At 55.4% G+C, this 19,744-nt stretch overlaps 1 protein-coding gene across 1 annotated transcript in view; it reads left to right on the forward strand.

Moving 5' to 3' along the window:
* Positions 1 to 12,102: 12,102 nt before the first annotated feature.
* BRF1 (BRF1 general transcription factor IIIB subunit) overlaps positions 12,103 to 19,744 on the forward strand; it is a 53,711-nt gene continuing 46,069 nt past the window's right edge. Inside the window, exons 1-2 of the mRNA XM_088024414.1 lie at positions 12,103 to 12,313; positions 19,163 to 19,243. Coding sequence (XP_087880540.1) covers positions 12,130 to 12,313; positions 19,163 to 19,243 — 265 coding nt within the window. The 5' untranslated portion in view covers positions 12,103 to 12,129. The remainder of the gene's footprint in view (positions 12,314 to 19,162; positions 19,244 to 19,744) is intronic.

The raw sequence follows: 19,744 nt of genomic DNA on the forward strand, positions 1-19,744 counted from the left end.
TTAAGAGTCTGTTTTCTCTGTCTCATTTTTAATTTGTTTGTTTTGTTTCTTAAATTCTACATATGAGTGAAATCATACAGAATTTGTCTTTTTTTGTATATATACATATACATATACATATACATATGTATATATATCACCTCTTCTTTACCCATTCATGCATCAGTGGATACTTGGGCTGCTTCCATAGTTTGGCTACTGTAGATAATGCTGCTATAAACATAGGGGTGCATGTGTCCCTTTGAGTTAGTGTTTCTGTATTCTTTGGATACATACCCAGCAGTGCGATTGCTGGATCATAGGGTAGCTCTAGTTTTCCAGAGTGGCTGCCCCAGCTGCATTCCCACCAACAGTGCAAGAGGGTTCCTCTTTCTCCACATCCCCGCCAACACCTGTTGTTTCTCGTGTTGTTGATTTTAGCCTTTCTGACTGGTGGGAGGTCGTATCTCATTGAGGTTTTGATTTGTATTCCCCTGCTGCCAAGTGATGTTGGGCATCTTTACATGTCTCTGTTGGCCATTTGGATGTCTTCTTTGGAAAAGTGTTTGTTCATGTCTTTCACCCATTTTTAAATTGGATTATTTGGTTTTTGGGTGTTGAGTTGTATAAGTTCTTTATATATTTGGATACTAATCCTTTATCTGATATGTCCTTTGCAAATATCTTCTCCCATTCTATAGGTTGTCTTTTGGTTTTGTTGACTGTTTCCTTTGCTGTGCAGAAACTTTTTATCTTGATGAAGTCCCAAAAGTTCATTTTCGCTTTTCTTTCCCTTGCCTTTGGAGACCTGTCTTGAAAGAAGTTGCTGTGGTCGATGTCAAAGAGGTTACTGCCCGTGTTCTCCTCTAGGATTTCAGTGGTTTCCTATCTCATATTGAGGTCTTTCATCCATTTGGAATTTGTTTTTGTGTGTGGTGTAAAAGAGTGGTCCAGTTTCATTCTTCTGCATGTGGCTGTCCAATTTACCCAGCACCATTTATTGAAGAGGCTTTTTCCCTTTGGATATTCTTTCCTGCTTTGTCAAAGATAAATTGACCATATAATTATAGGCTCATTTCTGGGTTTTCTAGTCTGTTCCATTGATCTGTGTGTCTGTTTTTGTGCCAGTACCATGCTATCTTGATCACTACAGCTTTGTAATAGAGCTTGAAGTCCAGAATCGTGATGCCTCCAGCTTTGCTTTCTTTTTTTTTTTTTCAAGATTACTTTGGCAATTTGGGGTCTTTGGTGGTTCCATACAAATTTTAGGATTGTTTATTCTAGCCCCGTGAAAAATGCTGTTGGTATTTTGATAGGGATGGCATTGAATGTGTAGATTGCTCTGGGCAGCACAGACATTCGAACAATAATTGTTCTTCTGATCCATGACATGCTACTCTTGTTTTGAGCCACTGCATTGGGGGCACAGAGTAAAGTAAAAGGGGGGGAAAACAGAACTGTCAGCCCACTGTCCTGAGAGGCCCTCAGGTAGTTCAGGGGTGTATCTCTACAGTCTCTTTCTATGCATACATCCTTTCCCCCCCCAAATCTGGGTTGAGGTATACAGACTGCATTTTTTTTCCCACCTAACAACATACCATGAGCATTTTCTATATCCCTGAATGCTTTTCTGGAGTGTGGCTCAGTATCTGTGATATGGGTATAATGTAAACTGTTTACCCAGATGTCCATGTGGGGCATTTAGACCAACATCATATATGTGGCAAAACATTACTAGCAACCAATTAAAATGGCCAGTTAGTCCCTAAAACATTACTAAGAGCTATGGGAGGGAGGAGCTTATATTGTCACTATGAATAAAATTTGGTTATATCCTGACAAAACGCAGGATGAAACCCAGAAAGTGCTGGGACTAACCAGAACTGGAACTTAAATGCTACGAGGAATAATGGGAAGGTCCATCCCCCAAACACCAGGCAATACAACAAAATACCTCTCGCAGCAGGACCAGGGTCTGTTCTCTCCTCTCCCTTGGGACAGCCTTCCCTTTAGGGCTGGACACAAGGCCCCCCCAGAAGGGAAACCCCCTTTCTTAGTCTTCCAGCTGAAGCTGGAGGCATGTGCCTGGCTTGTAGAGGAATATTTGAGTGTGTGGATTAGCGATACCTTGTTTCTCAGTAAGGGGACTGATCCAAAGAGGGTGAGGGTCCCTTCGTGTGTCGGTGGGACTGGCCACAGGCACCCACATCAGAATTCCTTCTGGGGGGTGTGGGCGGGGGGTGTTCCCGGGGAGACCAGCATGTGGGTGGGGTCTCGGGGAAGCAGGTGGCTGACCCAGGGTGCCGGGCCCCATCCAGTCCAGGGCCCAGATAGAACTAAAGGTGGAGGAAGGACGGATGTGCCCCCTCTTCCAGCCTCACGGCTGAGGGGAGATGCCTCGTCTCCTGTCCTGTCCTCAGACCGCAACTCACACCATCGGCTCCCCTGGTTCTCAGGCCTCTGGACTCAGGCTGCATCACACCACGGGCTCCCCTGAGCCCCGGCTCGCAGACGGCAGATTGCGGGACTTCTCAGGGCCCCGTGGTCCCACGCACCAGGTCCTCATCATATGATCTCATAATGAAGCCACGTACCTCCTGTGGCTTCCGTGTGTCTGGAGAACCTGGACTGCCACAAGAAGCTTAAGAAGTTGCTGATAGGTCCAACAGGAAGGAGAAATACGTGGTTGTCCCTGAGGGCCGTCCTAAGTCTTCTCACCGGAGACACGGGTGCTCGCTGTGCCCTCCCGCCTTTCCATGCGAGCAGCCACACTCATGGGTGTGCACCAAGTGAAGCTTATTATCACCACTGTAAGCACACTTTGGAGGAAGGCGATTATCCTAACCGAAGTGTAAGCGTCTCCCGAAATGGCCAGGGCCAAAGCTGTGCAAGAATCCACGAGGAGACCAAGGCACGGTTCAAGCAGTGATGGTCTCTCCTCGGGGCCACCTGCAGGAAGATCAAGTTTCAGCCTCCCCCCCACATAACACCAGCAGGAAACCCAGACGGACCTCACAGTGAAGAAGGAGAAGCATCAAGCACAGCAAAGCCACTTTCAGACTCTGGGGGCTTTCGGAGTGTAGAAGCGCCGAAGGACACTGCTGGGCTGAGAGCCTGGAGGTGTCAGATGTGTCCGCAGCCAAACCCACTGTCAGCAAAGTTAGGCGGTGAACGGGAGAAACGTGTCTGTGATTGCTAGCACCGTAGCCTCCTGCGAATAGATAGGGACAGTGCAAAGCCTGGGGCAGGCGCCCCTGCAGACGGTGTAGACCGGCTGGAAGTCACGGGGGAGGGTTCCCACACGCGGAGATGCTCCTGTTCACTGTCAGATTTTGGGGGTTGAACACCAGGGTCTCTGCGCTGGCACCAGGGGGAGGGGCGGAATGGGGGCCAGCGCCCTGGAGGGGCTGCATCAGGCCCCAGGAGGAACCTCTGGAGGGCGGGTCAGGAGAACACCCTGCAGGTGGCAGCACCCCGCATTGACACTTGCCGGTGACCCCGAGGTCACCGTCAGACCAGCAGGGAGCAGGGTGTGTCTAGAGACCCAGCCGGTGCGGCTCCTGAGAGTGGCCACCCAGGGTCACAGAGCAGGGCGTGGTTGGGGCCCATGGCACAGCTGCCCCGGCAAACACGCGGCAGCCGTGAGAAACGGTAAGTTTGCAGAAAGCTAGAAATAGAATATATAGTATGATCCTATTTGGCTAACAAACACGTGCGCAGGTGGAATAGATATTTACATGTAAGCCATGATAGATGTGGAAGATGTATCTTCAGGTTAGAAATGAATCTGACGTGTCAAGAAATTTCCTCCGTGGTGGGCATTCACTCGATTTAGTTTCTCCTCTTTTTTTGTCTTTATTTCCTATTTTCTCTGCAGACGTGTACGAATTGTGTACTAAAAATAGAGGAAAAGAATACAGGCTCTGTTATCAGAAGCCAGCAGACCAAGCCTACTGCTGGCCTGGCATCGGGTGCCATCTGGCTGGGACTCTTTAAAAGATTCACAAAAGGTGTCAGATGGAGACACCGTGTTGCTCATTGGCACCAGCATCAGGAATTGCAAGTTAAAACAAGGTGCACGTCTCCCCGCGGGGCACAGGGTCGCCACAGAATGGAGGCCCTCGCAGTTGTCCAAGATGGGCAGATGCTCACTGCACATCACTGTGTGAAACGTCAGCACGCGCAGCTCAGCACGTGGCGTGGCCCAGGCCCTGGAGTGGTGCGTAGAAGCAGCACCCGCGGACAGCCTCCTGCCTCTGCCCTGAGAATAAGACCGCTTCATGTCTAAACTTGAATCCTCTGTGTTTCCCACAATGGAAACACTTTCACCGTTAGCCACTACAGCAGGTAAACATTGGAAAAGAAAGGAAGCAGTGAGGCCCTAATACACACGTCTGCAAAAGATGCTCACGGGTAATTCACTAAGGCGGGAGGGCAGTGGCCAAGGTGCCTCTGAACCATCCGTCCCACTCAGGGAGGCTCAGATGGCTGTGGGGCTGATTTCTGGTTTTCTTTAGGGCTTTGTTTTCCTGATGCTTTACAATTAGCAAAAATTTACAATTAGCAAGATCACCAAATGATCTTGGTGATCTGAAGGCAACAGTATTTTTCAAGTCAAAGAAGTGAAGGTGGGCCCCGGGGGCTGGGTTTGGCACCGTAGTAGGGCAGAGGTGGGAGCGAACCACACAGTTCTGAGCAAAACGAGGCCTGAGTGACACGCACTTTTCACAGCTTTGTGGGACACGGTGTGGGAGGCCTGGGGGTGCCTGAGGGTGGTGCTGCCCTGTTTGGCCTGGGTGGAGGCTGTGGGGTCCAGAGGAAGAGCCACGGGGAAGAAGCCTGCCCATGACTCGGTGACACTCGGGGCTGTGGCCGGGGGAGAGAGGAGGACCAGCCAGCTCGGGGCTGGAAATGGACAGTTCCCAGGAGAAAGAGGAAATTCAGGAGAAGGAGACACGGCGCAGAAGGCCACACGCGTGCCCACATGCACACGCATGTTCACACACGCGCATGCTCACATACGCACACACATGCACGCGCGCGCACATGCACACACGTGCACACGCATGCTCACACACGCATGCTCACACGCATACATGCGCGCGCGCGCACATGCACACACGCGCATGCTCACACACGCACACACACGCACACATGCACACGCGCGCACACACGTGCACACGCACACGCATACACACGCGCGCACATACACACACGTGCACACGCATGCACACACACGCATGCTCACACACGCATGCACACACACGCCACACGAGCGTTTGGATGGGGAGTGGTGCGCTGGAGGTGCTGGTCTATAGCACCCGTCTGCAAAGCAGCATGGAGTCCCACAGATACAGAACTTTTCCTGGAAACTTCCAGACACAAACGGGTGGGAGTCGCCCCGACAGGTTTGGTCAGTGGAGGGACAGGAGGGAATTGATCAGTGGGCCGCCTGCCCAGGGTGGAGGCATGACCACGAGCTCTGTGGGACCAGGCCGGCCCAGAAGAGAGCAGGTGTGGTGTTGCCCTTTTCCAGGGAAGAGGTCCTGTCCACCCAGCAGGTAACCAGTGGGCCAGGGAATCATGCGTTTGTACACAATTTTATAAATTTTGCCATAGTCTGGGAGTTTGCAAATATAGGTCCAGCCATTCTACTAACGTTGCACGCTCACCTGTCTAATCCGGAATGACCCTGGTTCAGGGGCTGTGTCACCGCCGTGATGTCCCGTCTCCCCAGGTCGTTCCCTTCTTGGGACATGTGTTGGGGTCATTGGGTCCACCGAGGCCTGGAGACATCAGGACATCCTGAGAACCCCAGTTCTTGATCCCAGTTGCAGAGGTGGGGTGGCTGTGCTGGGCCTGGACGTGAGAATGCGTGCCCTGGCCCTCAGCTCCCTTGGAGGAGGACGGACTGAGCCCCACCAAGCCTCATGGTGAGGGAGGTGTATTCTGAGCTGTCTGCAAACAAAACTACTGTCTGTGGGCTATTGGTTGCCCCCCCCAGTGCACCCCACAACGCTAGGATGGGGGTGCCATCACCCCTATTATGCAGACGGGAGAGGGCAGCTTGGAGAACTGGCCCGTGGCCATGTACTGGGTGGAAGGGCGGGGTGATGGGAGCCTTAGGATTGGTCTCTGGGCTGGAGGGGTGGCCTCTCGTGGTCTGGAACCTGGCCCTGGGGTCGTCCAGGGCAGGGGATAGTGTCCTGGACTGCAGGAGCGGATGAAACGGGACAGACGGGGTCTGTGTAGGGGTTCGTTGGCTTGTGTACCAAAGGAGAGCTCAGGCTGTTTGCTGTCTCAAGGAATGAGCTGACCCTGGGTCTGCACGGCCACAAGACATCAAAGCATCATAAAATATAGAAAATGAAAGCAACAGCATGATGAATACAGAAACCACGAGGAGTGGGCAGTTTGCAGAGCCTCATCGCTCCCCAGGCCCTGGAACCGCCTGGCCAGGCTGTTTCTCAGGTCCTGCGGTAAAGAAACCCTTTCTGCTTCGTCTCCTGGTTGCCTCAGCTTGGATTAAAGCCGGTGTCCTTCCAGTCTGATGGCCATGCTGCTTTCTGGGGTCCCCTGTAATAGCCGTGCCCTGAGCCCCCAGCCTGGGCCCAGCCTGTCTGCTCATGTGTTCCTGGAGTCAGAGAGAGCAGGAGGAAACGCAGGGCCCTTTTCGTGGTTGACTGGAGAACATGGCCTGCCTTTCCCAGGCCTGACTTCCACTCCCTTACCTGCTCACACGGGTGCCCTGGTGGGTGCTCAGGGTGGGCATAGTGCCCTCCATCTCCCCGCGCTTGGCTCTTTGAGCTTGTCAGCACACGTAGTCCGTCCTAGGTGTTTAGTTGAGCATCTTCTGTGTGCTTTTGCTGCAGGCCCCCCCCCACCCCCGGCGGGCCTGACAGGTATCCCTGGAAGGCAGATTGCCTACATTCTCGCTCTACACCGGCTCCATTCTTTGTACCCTCACTCCACCTTGGGGTGGCTCACTCAGCTCTGTGGTCCATCTGAGCAAAGGCTTCTTGGCCCAGGAGCACCTGGGGGGCTCAGTCAGTTAAGTTTCTGCCTTCGGCTCAGGTCATGATCCCAGGGTCCTGGGATTGAGCCCCGCATCGGGCTCCCTGCTCAGCGGGGAGTCTGCTTCTCCCTCTCCCTCTGCCACTCCCCCTGCTTGTGCGCTCTCTCACACTCACTCTCTCTGGTTCTCTCTCTCAAATGAATAAACGAAATGTTTTTTTGTTTTTTAAAAAAAGACTTCTTGGCCCTGACAGCACCCACTTCTCCCCATCACCCAAACCAGCCACATGCTTCAAACCTCTTGACCTCAGGGGTGCTGTCATCCCCACCCCCTGCCCCTTTGTTCAATGACCCCCCCCCCCGCTCGGATGCGGCCCCCAGGGGGGCCCCGGGGCCTCTGCACGTGTCTGCCCCTGGGAGCTTCCCCGTGAGCCCTTCTGGTGCACTGGGTGAGAACAGGAGTCAGCAGCCAAGCAGATCCAGTCTGGATTCCACTCTGTCTCCTGTTGGTTGTGTGATTTGGGGCTGTCACCCCTCAGATTCTCAGGAGGTCCACCATGAAATGCAGATAACAGGATCTGCAGCAGTGTTGCCACAGGGACTGAATGCAGCCGTGCACGGGGAGAGCAGCGTACTGAGGGGAAGCAGTCCCAGAGAGAGATTTGAGAAAACCCCAGATCCCATTCCCCAAACTAAACAACAGGTTTCCAAATAAGCCTTGGGTCCAAGAAGAAATCGAGAGCGGAATTAGAAATAATTTCAGATTGAACAAAATGAAAACCGAACACGTCGAAATTTGTGGGATTCTGCTAAAGTAGCACTTAGAGGCGGATGTCTAGCCCAGAAGGCCTGTGTCACAGAGGAAGGAAACTGTGTTGATGAGCTCATCTCCTCCCTACAAAACCAGGCAGAAAAAGAACTAATTAAACCTCACTTAAGCAGAGGGGAGGGTAGAATAAATGCCAGAGTAGAAATCAATGAAATAGAAAACAGAAAAACAATAAAAGAAAATCAGTAAACCCAGTATGCCTCTTGGAGAGGGCCAGTAACATTGATACACCTCTGGACTGATCAGGAGAACAGACAGAAGACAAAAATGGCCAATTCCAGAGTTGCAGACACAAGGGGCAGGAGGAAACATTTTGCTCATTGTGTTGATTGTGGTGATGGGTGTCAGCACTTATCAAACTTACCAAATACCCCCTGGGCCAAAGCAGACACCAGAAGGGAAATGCATCAAATTATACACTCTATTATGTGTGGTTACTACATATCTGTTATACCTCAATAAAGCTGTAAACAAAACCCAAAAGCATTTTTGGGAGAAATTTAGAAAGACCTAAAAAAAAGGCAAGGGCGGGGGGAAGGCAAGCAGAGGTATGGGAAGTCTCACAGAAAGTGGAGGTCAAGGCTTGCCCTGCAGGGTCCCGGGTCCCTGGTGACTCCTCAGACTCGGGGTTTGGCCCCTAAAAGGCAATGCCTGCAAACAAGAAAACAGAGCACCCTCACAAAGCCTGAAATAAAGCCTGGAATCCTATCAATGCCTGATTGTATCAAGGAATGGGCCCCTACCCTATTTGACTGACAGAATAAAAATGAATTGTCTCTGAATAGCAAAGACATCTCCCACAGCCTCAAGGTTTTCCATCAGGGTGATCATCATTTATCCCAAAACGATGAGGTGTGCCAGGAAACAGGGTCCCACGAAGCAAGAATAAACAGTCGACATGAACCCACGGGTCACCGGATAAGAGAATCACTGCAATGAACCTTAAAACGTGATTAATATGTGCAAGAAAACAAACGGAAAAAAGGGAGAATTTCACAGGGAATTGACATCTAAAGAGAAAGTACCGGATGGATGTTAGAGAATTGAAATCTAAAATAACCAAATCAACAACCGAATAGATGGTTTTAACAGATTACAGAGAGCAGAAGAGGGGATTTTCGGAGTGGAGACTGGGTGAGCAGAAAGTACCCAGGGGGAAGCGCAGAGGGCAAATGCAGAGTAAAGATAGAGAGCAGAGTGCCCGAGGTGTTAGGACATAGCTAACGGAGCCTGGTGTAGCTTGGAGCCTGGGTTGTCACTGCCATCCCAGAAGCAGAGGGCCGACCCAGGACAGTGCAAAAGCAATATTTGAACGATACTGGCCAAGAATTAAAAAAAAAAAAAAAGAAGAAAGACAAAAAACATAGATCCAAGACACTCTGTGAATTTTAATTAGCATAAATACAAAGAAAATACACGTAGGAACATCCTAATAAAACTGCTGAAAATCAAAATTTAAAAGCATGCAGGAAAAATTGGTACATTATCCCCAGGGTGCAACAGAAAGAGACAACGCAGAATTTTTCAACAGAAATGATGGGAGCAGGAAGACAATGGAAGGATGTCTTGAAAGTGCTGAATGGTAAGGACCACCAACCTTAAAATCCGCATGGGGGGGTGGCTACGGCTGCCGCCCCCCTCCCCTGGCCCGTGGCCCAGCGGCTCCCTGGCGCCCCCCCTGACCCCACACGGCGGGGACGCCCCTTGTGCCCTCTCACCGTCCCCTGCCTCAGGGCTGTGCATCCTGGGCCTGTGAGGTCTGCAGCCAGGCCCCAGAGGGTGGGCTCCCCTCCAGATGCCCCCCACTCCTCTCCCTGTTCCCAAGAGCTCCCCGCAGGAGGCCTCTTGGGGTCAGCAGGGCCGCTCTCTCTGGAGGCCCACTGCGCCCACTCCAGGGCTCCTGCCGATGGGGAGTCCCACTCCACACCGGGAACGGCATCCTCTCTGCAGGTGCTCAGGACAGGTGCTTCCCGGGCTCCGCGGCTGCCCTCTTGGGCTCATCCCTATGCTCTGTCCCCTTAGCTTAGCGTCTGTCTGTCCTTGCGTGGGTGAGTATTTCCCTCCCGCCCCCGGCCCCAGTGTGTCCCTTCCACACTGGCCCTCCCCTCCCAGAAGCCTGCAGCGCCCGGTGTGGCTGAGTCAGAGTGACTGCAACCTGACAGGAGACCCCGAGCCACAGCCGCCCGCTAGGCTTTCCCGGATCCCTGGCCCTGAGAAATGGCGGCACATGACAGATGTTTGTTGTTTTAAGCCGCCAAGCTTTGTGGCAATTTGTCAGGCAGCAACTAGTAATTAACACACCGCCTGGAGGGCAAGCATAGTCTGCACTCCCAGGTGCTCCCCTGGGGTCTTCGTGGGGATGCCCACATGCTGGGGCCACAAACCCAAGGCTCACCCCTCAACGACCCCAGTTTCCTAAGCAAGAGAGGTGTACAAAATCCCCTCTGTGGTTTCAACCACTGACGATGCAGCAGTGGGAAAGACTGTCTCAGGTAAGTGGACCTCAGCTTCACTGGGGAGGAGGGGACACCTGTGGAAGGCTCTGTGTGAGGTGGTTTGTGTACATTTTGCAAACATTCAAAACCACTGCTTATGAGGAGCATAAAACCCGCTTGGGAAGCTTAGCTATGCACTCGCACTTGATTCCGTCAGGCTCGGTCTTGTTTGGCTACCAGTGCTGAATGCTACTTGGAATTTATTTTCAGAGCAGTTGAGGTTGGGGCTCAATTTACCCTGTTCCTACTCTACCTGGAGGAGAATGCAACAGCACTGAAGAGTCTGTCTTTTCCTTAGTGGCTTGCGGCCCCTAAAGTTTTGTGTGCAGTTGGGTTTGTTTGTGGACTGCTGGTTTCATCCCACTGTGTCCATCTGTTTGTCCCTGTACAAATGTCACGCGGTTTTAATGCCTGTAATTTGATATAATATTTTGATGTACAAAAGGGCAATTTTCCTCTCTTTCCTTTTTTTTAATTTTAAAATTGTCTTGACTATGCTTGTGAATGATCTCTTCCAGATGACTTTGGGAATCAGCTTTTCAAGTTATTTGAAAAGCTGGTTGACATTTTTGATTGGGATTAAACCGACTTTACAAACTCAGGAGCGGCTTATGCGTTTGCCACTTGGCTTCCAAGCGGGCAAGGGGCGTTTTCTGTTGGAGTCAATTTGAGCTGCGGCCATGTCCTACAGCGAAACTTCAGTGTTTAAAAACTGTGGTCCTGGGGCATCTGGGTGGCTCAGTCATTAAGCTTCTGCCTTCGGCTCAGGTCATGATCCCAGGGTCCTGGGACCGAGCCCCGGCATCGGGCTCCCTGCTCCGCGGGGAGCCTGCTTCTCCCTCTCCCACTCCCCCTGCTTGTGTTCCCTCTCTCGCTGTGTCTCTCTCTGTCAAATAAAATCTTTAAAAAAAAAAAAAAACAAAAAAACTGTGGCCCTGTTCTCAGGGACGCATGGGTGTTGATGGGTGTTGCGGTGACTGCGAATGGCACCTGCAGATATTTGCGGGCGTGCGTGGGTGGGGGGCACGGAAACGTCACTGTCAAAGGTAACAGTTGCACACAGAACTGTCAGGAAGTGGGGACTTCTGCGGGGACACGACAGGGGCTGGGGGCGCAGGCGGCCGGGCACCGTCAGGCGGAAGCCGGGGAGCCGGGGCGAACCGCGAGGCGGGCCTGCAAGCTCCGGCGAAGGGGCGGGCGCCCGGGCCGGGGGCCCTCGGCTCTTCACCAGCCCCGCGGGGCCAGCCCCAGGCCTGCCCGGGCCCCGCCCACCGTCCTGGCCCCGCCCACGATTCCCGGTCCCGTCCTAGGCGGCGCTCCCCACCGAAGCCCCGCCTACCGACCAAAGCCCCGCCCACATCCCCGAGCCGGGTCCCAGGCGGCGCTCCCCACCCGAAGCCCCGCCCACCTCCGTGGCCCCGCCCGGCGCTCCCCACCGAAGCCCCGCCCACAGCCCCGGCCCCGCCCACAGCCCCGGCCCCGCCCGCTGCTGACGCCTGCGCACGGCCAGTGAGGCCTACCGGTTAGTGGGTCTGAGGTCCGGTAGTGGCGCCCGTGTCCGGAGGTGGCGGGTTCGAGTCCTCGCGGCCGCGCCGCAGCCCCTGTGCCCGTCCCCGACGCGCGGGCGCGACCGTTAAGGGCGGCGCGGCCGCGGCGTGCGCGGCGAATCTGCCGCTGCGAATCGGCGGGCTCCGCGGCGGCGGCGGCGGCCTCGCGAGAGTCGGGCGGGCGGACGCGCGGGCGGGCCGGGGCCGGGGGCCGGGGCCGGGGCCGGGGCCGGCGGGCGGACGGGCCCGCGCGGGAGCCGCCGGCATGACGGGCCGCGTGTGCCGCGGCTGCGGCGGCACGGACATCGAGCTGGACGCGGCGCGCGGCGATGCCGTGTGCACCGGCTGCGGCTCGGTGCTCGAGGACAACATCATCGTGTCCGAGGTGCAGTTCGTGGAGAACAGCGGCGGCGGCTCGTCGGCCGTGGGCCAGTTCGTGTCGCTGGACGGTGGGTCTGCGCGGGGGCCGCGGGCGGGCGGGGGGCGCGCGGGGGCCGCGGGCGGGGGCGCGGCACCTAGGTCTCCGGCAAACGGGCGTCACCTGGGCGCAGCCCCGGGCCTGTCAGCGCTGCGAGCGTAAAGAAAGTTCTACAGCCCCCGTCCCCCGGCGCGGGCTCTCCGTGCCGCCCTGTCCCCAGCCGCGCCGCGCGCAGGGGGTGCTGCGGGCCCCCGGCTTTGGGGACTGGCCTCTCCGCTCTGCCCGCTGCCTGTGACTTGGCCCAGGGTGGCCCCAGTGGCAGCCCTCGGGTCCTGTTGCGGCTGGGTCGTGCCCCCCCGGAGGATGGGGGGGAGATGTGGCCGGCGCTTTGGGTGGGGGTCACTCGGTGGCGGCGAGGGACAGCGCTGCCGCGGGCATGGCGGGGGCTCGGTCTGTCCGCGCGTTCTCGTTTCCCCAGGCTGCGCACCTGGGCTACAAACTGAGCTCTGGGCAGGCGTTCATTGTTGGTGTGGGGCAATATGGTTGATTTCTGTTGTCGGCCCGTTTCCTGCGAGGTTGCTAAACTTAGCTATTAGTTGTGGGAGGTTTTGAAATAGATTTCTGGGGATTTTCTATTTAGAGAGTCATGTTGTTTATAAATAAGGTCTGTTTTATTTCTTCCTTTCGTTTCTTTTTCTTGCCTCGCAGCAGACATGCTTGCCTTGTTCCCAGCCTTCTGGAAGCATTCAGTGTCTTCCCATTGAGTGAGTGTTGTCGTTAACTGTAGGCTTTTGGTCCGTGAAGTTGAGGAGGCTCCCTTTCCACTCCTAGTTTGTTGAGTTTTGATCATGAGTGGCTGTTGAATTTTGTAAAAGACTTTTTCTCTATCGACTGACCCAGTCATGGTTTTCTTCTTTACTCTGTGTGGCTGATTTTTAAACGTTTGACCCTGCCTTTCCTTCTGGGGTAAACCCACTTGATCGTGGAGTATTATTCTTGTACGTGCGGCTGGATTAGACATGCTAACGTTTTGTTGAGGGTGCTTCTGTGGAGTGTGGGTATGTCTTTGGTTTGATACGGAGGTGCTGCATCTCATGGAAGGAGTTGGGAAATGCTCCCTTCCCTTATTTATTTATTTTTTTTAGAAGAGACTGTGTAGGATTGGTGTTATTTCTTCCTTGAATCTTTGGTGGGGTTCACCAGTGTAGCCATCTGGGCCTAGAGGGTTTTTTTTTCCAGAAGGTTTTTAACTACAGAATCAGTACCTTTAGTAGTTGTAGGTTATTGTGGTATTTTACCCTTTTCCCTGTGGGTGAAGTTGTGGTTTTGAGGATTGGGTCCATTTGTTCTAAGTTGCTGAGCTTATGCGTGCAGAGCTGTGGGTACCCTTCCTTTACCCTTTTGATGTCTGCAGGGTCTCTAGGGACGCCCTGTTTTCCCGGCATCACACTTCCTTTCACATCCTCGCTGTTCTTCCCTCTGTCTCCCTTACTGGAAGTTTATCACTTTAGTTGATCTTAGCAAAGATCCGGCCTTGGGTCTGGTTGGCCTCTCTCTCCCCATCATCTCTGGTGCAGGGCACACATCTTCGTGCCCTTCTGGGGCGACTTCTTGGACTGCCGGGGTGGAGGCTCCACAGCGCTGTGTTGTGGGTTTGTCAACGTGGTCAAACTGTCCCTTGAGTCACTGGAAAGAGAGTAAGGACAACAGGAAGAACAGATGGTTGTAGGAGCTGACGCTTAGGGTTTCCCGTGGAAAGGTGCTGTGCTGAGTGCACCCCTCACCTGATGACCACCTGCCCCCACTGCAGTTGGGGAAGCAGGTTGCAGAGGAGAGGGATACCCCGAGAGTCCTGGACGTGAGCGACGTGCTCCCACCTGTCTGCAGTAAAGTCGGTCACAGAGCCAGGTGCGGTGGGAAGGTGTGATTTCATGGGTGTGAAGACCCTTCCCCAGCCCAGCCTGGCTCTGTCCTATGGGCTTGTTCTCTGGAGGGTCTGCAGGGAAGTGCTGCAGACATGCGGTGGTTTCTTAGGCCCCCCCCCCCCCCCCCCCGGCCTGGTGGGACCTCCGTCAGCCGCCTGCTCCCTCCCCTGCATCAGGGCAGTGCTCACACAGGCTGTTGACTTGGGTTACTCTGGCGCCCCCGGCAGAGGTGCATGATGCCAGCTGGCTCTTCCCGGGTCCTCCTTCACTCCAGCCTCGCCCTGAAAGCTGAGCTTGCTCCCTCAGCTGCCCTCATCTGGGGCCCATGGTCACCATCTTTCCAAAGCATTCTTTCTTGTTCCTTGAGAACTGCGTATGGACAGTTAGCTTAGGGGTGTACTTGCGACTCTGCAAATGAGATGCCGGGGCCGTGAGGCCAGAGGCCCTTACTCTGTGGGCTTCTGACCGTCCAGGGGTCTTCCCTGGTGAGTACCGATTGTGTGCCAGGCCTGGCCTCTAGGGCTGAGGAGCTCTGGTCCCCGATTCCCTGGAAGATGTTCTTGGACCAGCAAAGTGTGAGGCTGACATCCAGTGGTGGTGGCACGAGTGGTCCTGGGGACATCTGGGCCGTGGAAGGCCCTGGAAGGCAGCCAGCCGAGAGGAGGGATGGGTGTGTGATTTCGGCATGCAGCTCCATGTGGCCAGAATGTCAAGTCAGTGGGCAAAGCTGGACTGGCTGGGGCCCTAGTGGGCCCTGAGGGACGGTCCTGCCGCTCCCCTAGGGAGGGGCTCCCCCAAGTGTGGTGGGGACTGGAGAGCAGGGTTTCCCAGCAGGGTACGTGTGAGTGTCTTGTGCCATGTGTCCACCCTGAGGGCCTCAGAGCTAGCAGCTCTTCCCTGAGCGTCCCCTCTGCCGTCGATGGTGCCCACCCCCTGTGGGCCTCCCCCCGGAGTTGTCAGCACCGCTCCCATGACATGCAGCCTGGAGGCAGAGGGAGCTCCGGCACCGGGCAGCCTGTGGTCCCTGCTCCCCTGGGGTCCTCCCCTCTCTCTGCCGGGGAGCGCTTTCCATGGTTTCCATAATCACAGCTTGTCATGGCTGCAGATTCGTCTTTTAAGTGAAGACGTCTGTGAGCGCTGGTGTAGTCACAGGTAGGAGTGGTGAAGTACTTGCCACACGTTTGTGTTGGATGAACTCTCCCCAGCCGTAAAACAGTGAGAAAGGTTTGTGGCCTCCAGCCCTGGATGGGACGGGGAGGGCCCCCAGGAGGGGAGCCGCTCTTGCTTGCTAAAGAATGATGGGACCTGCACCAGCTGCCTAGCCTGTGCCCTGCCCTTCGGGGGCTCTCCCAGGCACAGCCCCCCTGTGCCTTAGGTCTCTGAGCACAGGATGGTGTCCTGGCTGCGCTCTGGTCCCAGAGGTGGAGATTCTGCAGCTCTGCTGCTATCCTGCGGCCCCTCAGAGCCCCGTTGAGTTCCTGGCCAAGGTGCCTGTTCTCAGGAAATGTGGGCTGAACTCTGTGCTAGGGGCACAGGGTGAGACAGGGCTGCTCTTTCTAAGATGTCATTTGCAGCTTTTTTCATCTACCACGCTCCACGCTGCATGGTTTCCAAAATCAGAATTGTAATCCCCACGAAACAGGCTCTTTGGGAGCTGCGCTGGGTGGAAAGGAGTCTCCGGTGCTGCCCCGCTTAGCTCCCTGTGTCACGACAGATCCATGTCCGGGCGGCGTCCTGGTGCGCAGCAGTCTCCGTGGCCTGGTCCAGGGTCTCTCGGGAGCCCCAGAGGGGCTTGTGTCCATGTGGGGGCTCCGGCTGCAGGACCTCTCTGGAGAAGGGCTTACATGGCAGCGACAGAGATCCTCCCTTTAAGTCAGATTCATATGACTTCTTGAAGGTGTGCTTGCCCCATGTTGGGGGAGCTTGTGGGTGTAATGGGGGACAGATGTGTGCAAGGCCTTCCTGGGGTGCTGAGGCCCCTCAGCCCAGCCTCCCTCTCCCTAGTGCTGAGGTGTTGGTGTTGCTGGCTTTGGTCCCCGTGCTCACAGTGGCCAGGCTTGCGGCGGCCCCTCGGGGTCCAGGGTCTGCCGTTCCGGGGTCTGCCAGTAGCTGGCGGCACTGGGCCAGGCATCGGGCCCTCCGCCGCAGGCCACGAGGGGGCGCTCTTGGCCCGGTCGTAGTCCACCCTTAGTTCCGCTTGTTGTGGTTTTTTGGTTGCAGGAGCTTGTCACAGAAGGTTTCTAATGTTTTTAGAAGTTGAGAGAATAGCGTGAAGGGGGTCTGAAGGCCAAGAACATCCTCCGTTGGCAGCTGTCATTCAGCTTTCCTTCATGCTTCAGGAAACATTGGCCTCCTGGTCTGACGGGGCACTTAGGCTATCCGCGCGCGTGTTCCAGATTTTATCTCTTGTAACAAACCCCGGTGGGTGGTGTTTGCTGAGTAACAGAATCTACCTCAGTTTGGCAAGAGCCGGCTTGCACCCTAGCCCCTTGCCGCAGAGAACTGAGTCTATGAGGGGACAGGGTCCCAATGTCTCCTGGGGGCCCCCGATGCCCTGGGGCTACGCACAGGGAGCTCAGAGAGCCTGGGGCCGGTGTGCGCACGTGTGTGTGTGTGAACAGGGGTCAGGAGATCGTCCCCAGGGTCGGAGCTGCCCCAGGAAGACTGGCCGGGTCCTCAGGGAGAGGCAGGGAAGGACAGCACAGGAACAGGAAGTAGATGTCTTGGAGGCACAGCGAGGGGGGTAGGGGTCCTGGGGGGGTGACCTCTGGCAGTTTTGCGAGATTTCGAGGAATAAGGAGATTGCATTTAATACTCAACCAGAACGAAGTTCCACTCTTCTTAATTTTCTTTTTCAAAGATTTTATTTATTTGAGAGCAAGAGAGCACAAGCAGGGGGAGGGACAGAGGCAGAGGGAGAAGCCAGCTCCCCGCGGAGCAGGGAGCCTGACGCGGGGCTCCATCCCAGGACCCTGGGATCATGACCTGAGCCGAAGGCAGATGCTTAATGACTGAGCCACCCAGGCGCCCCCATTAACCTTTTTTTAATGCAGTAGTCCAATTATTTATTAAAAGTACACATCCGTTTTAATTAAAACAACATGGTGATTTTTCTCTTTTCCTAAATTAAACGTTGGGGGGTTGCTGGCTAAGCCTAAACATGCTTAGATGTGGCTGTCATGGTCAGGTGCTATGAGTGAGTGGGCCTTCCTCAGTGGTTCTTGTGTGAAAAGATTGCAAATGTAAAGATCCCCAAGTTGTAAGAAGCCACCACCACCAAAACTGGAGGGTCAGAGACACAGAGCCCTGATCTCAGCCCAGCGAGCCTGTGCCGGGATCCACAGAGCTGACAGGTGCTTTTGGAAGGCCCTTGGTGCCCGTCCAGGTGGATGAATCTCCTCTGGGCCCTGCAGCTCTCCAGCCCCCTGAGGACACGCTGCTTGCCCTCTCCCTCCCCACACTCTGTGACCAGCTTCTTGAGGACATGAAGTCTGCAGCGGTGGTTGGTTGGGGCAGCAGTAGAAGCCAGCCCTCCCGGTGACAGCAAACCCGTCCCTGGCTGGTGAGTGACACCTGTCCTGGGCACTGCGCTCTACAGGAGGAGGCCACCGGGCTGGTCCTGAGGCCTTCGTAACCACGGTAACCACGGAGGAGGCAGCAGAGGATGCTGCCCAGCTGGGGGCCTCAGCCCTCCCAGGCCCCTCCGCTCTGCCGCCGTGGTGGGAGTGCTGGGTGCTGGGCCCCCGGGCAGCCGGCTCCTGGCTCTGCTCCCAGCCAGCCCACCTCAGCCCGTGGCCCGGCGGCTGCCCAGCGGCTGCCCACCAGTTGGTCTTTTCCACATTCTCTTGGCTTGTCTTACTTCTTTTTGTTGCCGGCTAAACTTGGAAACCATTTTACTGAGATCTTTAAGGAATCTCGTGAGTGTTGGTTTGGGATTTGCTGGAGGTCGTGCTTGTTCTGCGCTGTCTGTGCTGCTGGCTGCCCATGGGTGACCCCGAGGTCCCTGCTGGCCCCGGACGTGGGCCATGTGCTTTCCCTGGGGGCCTGTTCCCAGACGTGGTCTGGGTTTCCAGGTCCCTACCGCAGGTCTGAGTTTCCATTTCATTGTCGCATGGGTCCTGGTCCGTCCTGCAGGCCTGACGTCCTGTGGCTGAGGCTGTGAGGTGCCCCCTGACTGCAGAAGCCTCTAATTCTTCGCTGTGTATTTGCTCACAAACACACCGGCCCGTGGGGTGGGCGGCACTTCCCAGCTCCGCTGCCTTCTCTTGGCTGCCCGAGCATTCTTCGGCTTCGGTGGTGGGGCTTGTAAGCCCGGCAAGCAATCCAGACGTCTACCTGGCTGTCTTTGAAGGGTAACAGGGTGGAAGTCCCAGCCCCACTGCCTTGCAGAGCAGAGTGCATGGCACTTCCTGGGGCATCTCAGCACTGGTGGGAGATCCAAGGCCGAGCGCCTGCAGGTCTGGCTGTGGCCACCCTTTAGGACCAGGGTCCCTAGGCTGCTGTTATGTGGGTGGGCAGCACACAGGTGGGTAGAGGTGTGATGTGTCCTGTAGGCGAGCTGGCTCACGGGCTCTGGGCCACGGTCCTGTGGGTGGTGGGACAGGTGCCATTGACCAGCGGCCACTGTGCAGGTGTAACTCCTGTGCATGGGCTGGGCCTGGGTACGCAGAGGGCCCCGGGGGATGCTGTAGTTTGCTGGTGAGCTGTGCTCTCTCTGGCTGCCACGCGGCAGTGTGAGCTCTGGAACGCGGTTAGAGAGGCCACACGCGCACTGGCATGCCAGAGGGAGGGGAGGTTTGCCGGTTGCTAAGAATGGCAGGGGGAGGCCCCAATTCTCCAACCATGAACGCTGATTCCACTGTATCCATGCTTCAGATACACCCCAGGCGGTGAAGTTTGCTGGTATGGCTCTTTCCTGCCAAGTTTTGACTAATCAGTCTGATTTGTTTTTCTAGGTGCCGGCAAAACCCCAACCCTGGGCGGCGGCTTCCATGTGAACCTGGGAAAGGAGTCAAGAGCACAGACCCTGCAGAATGGTATTCCCCATGGCGGGGGCTCTGGATGAGGGCAAGTTCCGGGGGTGAAGGGCAGGAGTGGGCGGCCTGCAGTGACCCCTGGCTAGCGCTTTCTAACCATGTTGAACAGGAGTGTCTTGCTCCTGACTTCTGGGGAAAGCGTCCAGTCTTGCACCATTAAGGAGGACGTTGGCTGTGGTCAGCTCAGGCAGGAACACGTTCTGCCAGCCCCTCTCAGACGTTTGCATGAGGCCACTGTCAGGAATGTCAGGCCATGGAAGAGTCCTCCCGACGCGCTGCATCCCCTCGCTCTGTGGTCTTTGCGGTGGACCTCGGAGACGCTGCAGGTTCTGTCCAGACCACCACAGTAAAGCGAGTCTCGCGGTAAAGTGAGTCACATGGACTGTTTGGGTTCTCAGTGCATTCCAAAGTTATGTTTACACCACACTGTAGTCTGTACATGTGCAATAGCATCGTGTCTAAAAAGTCAGTGTTCGTAGCTTAATGAAAAATGCCTCATTG

This window comes from Eumetopias jubatus, unplaced genomic scaffold (genome assembly GCF_037043125.1).
Source record: "Eumetopias jubatus isolate StellerSeaLion01/CBP00866 unplaced genomic scaffold, mEumJub1_p1.0 scaffold_7, whole genome shotgun sequence".
NCBI classification, from domain to species: Eukaryota; Metazoa; Chordata; class Mammalia; order Carnivora; family Otariidae; genus Eumetopias; species Eumetopias jubatus.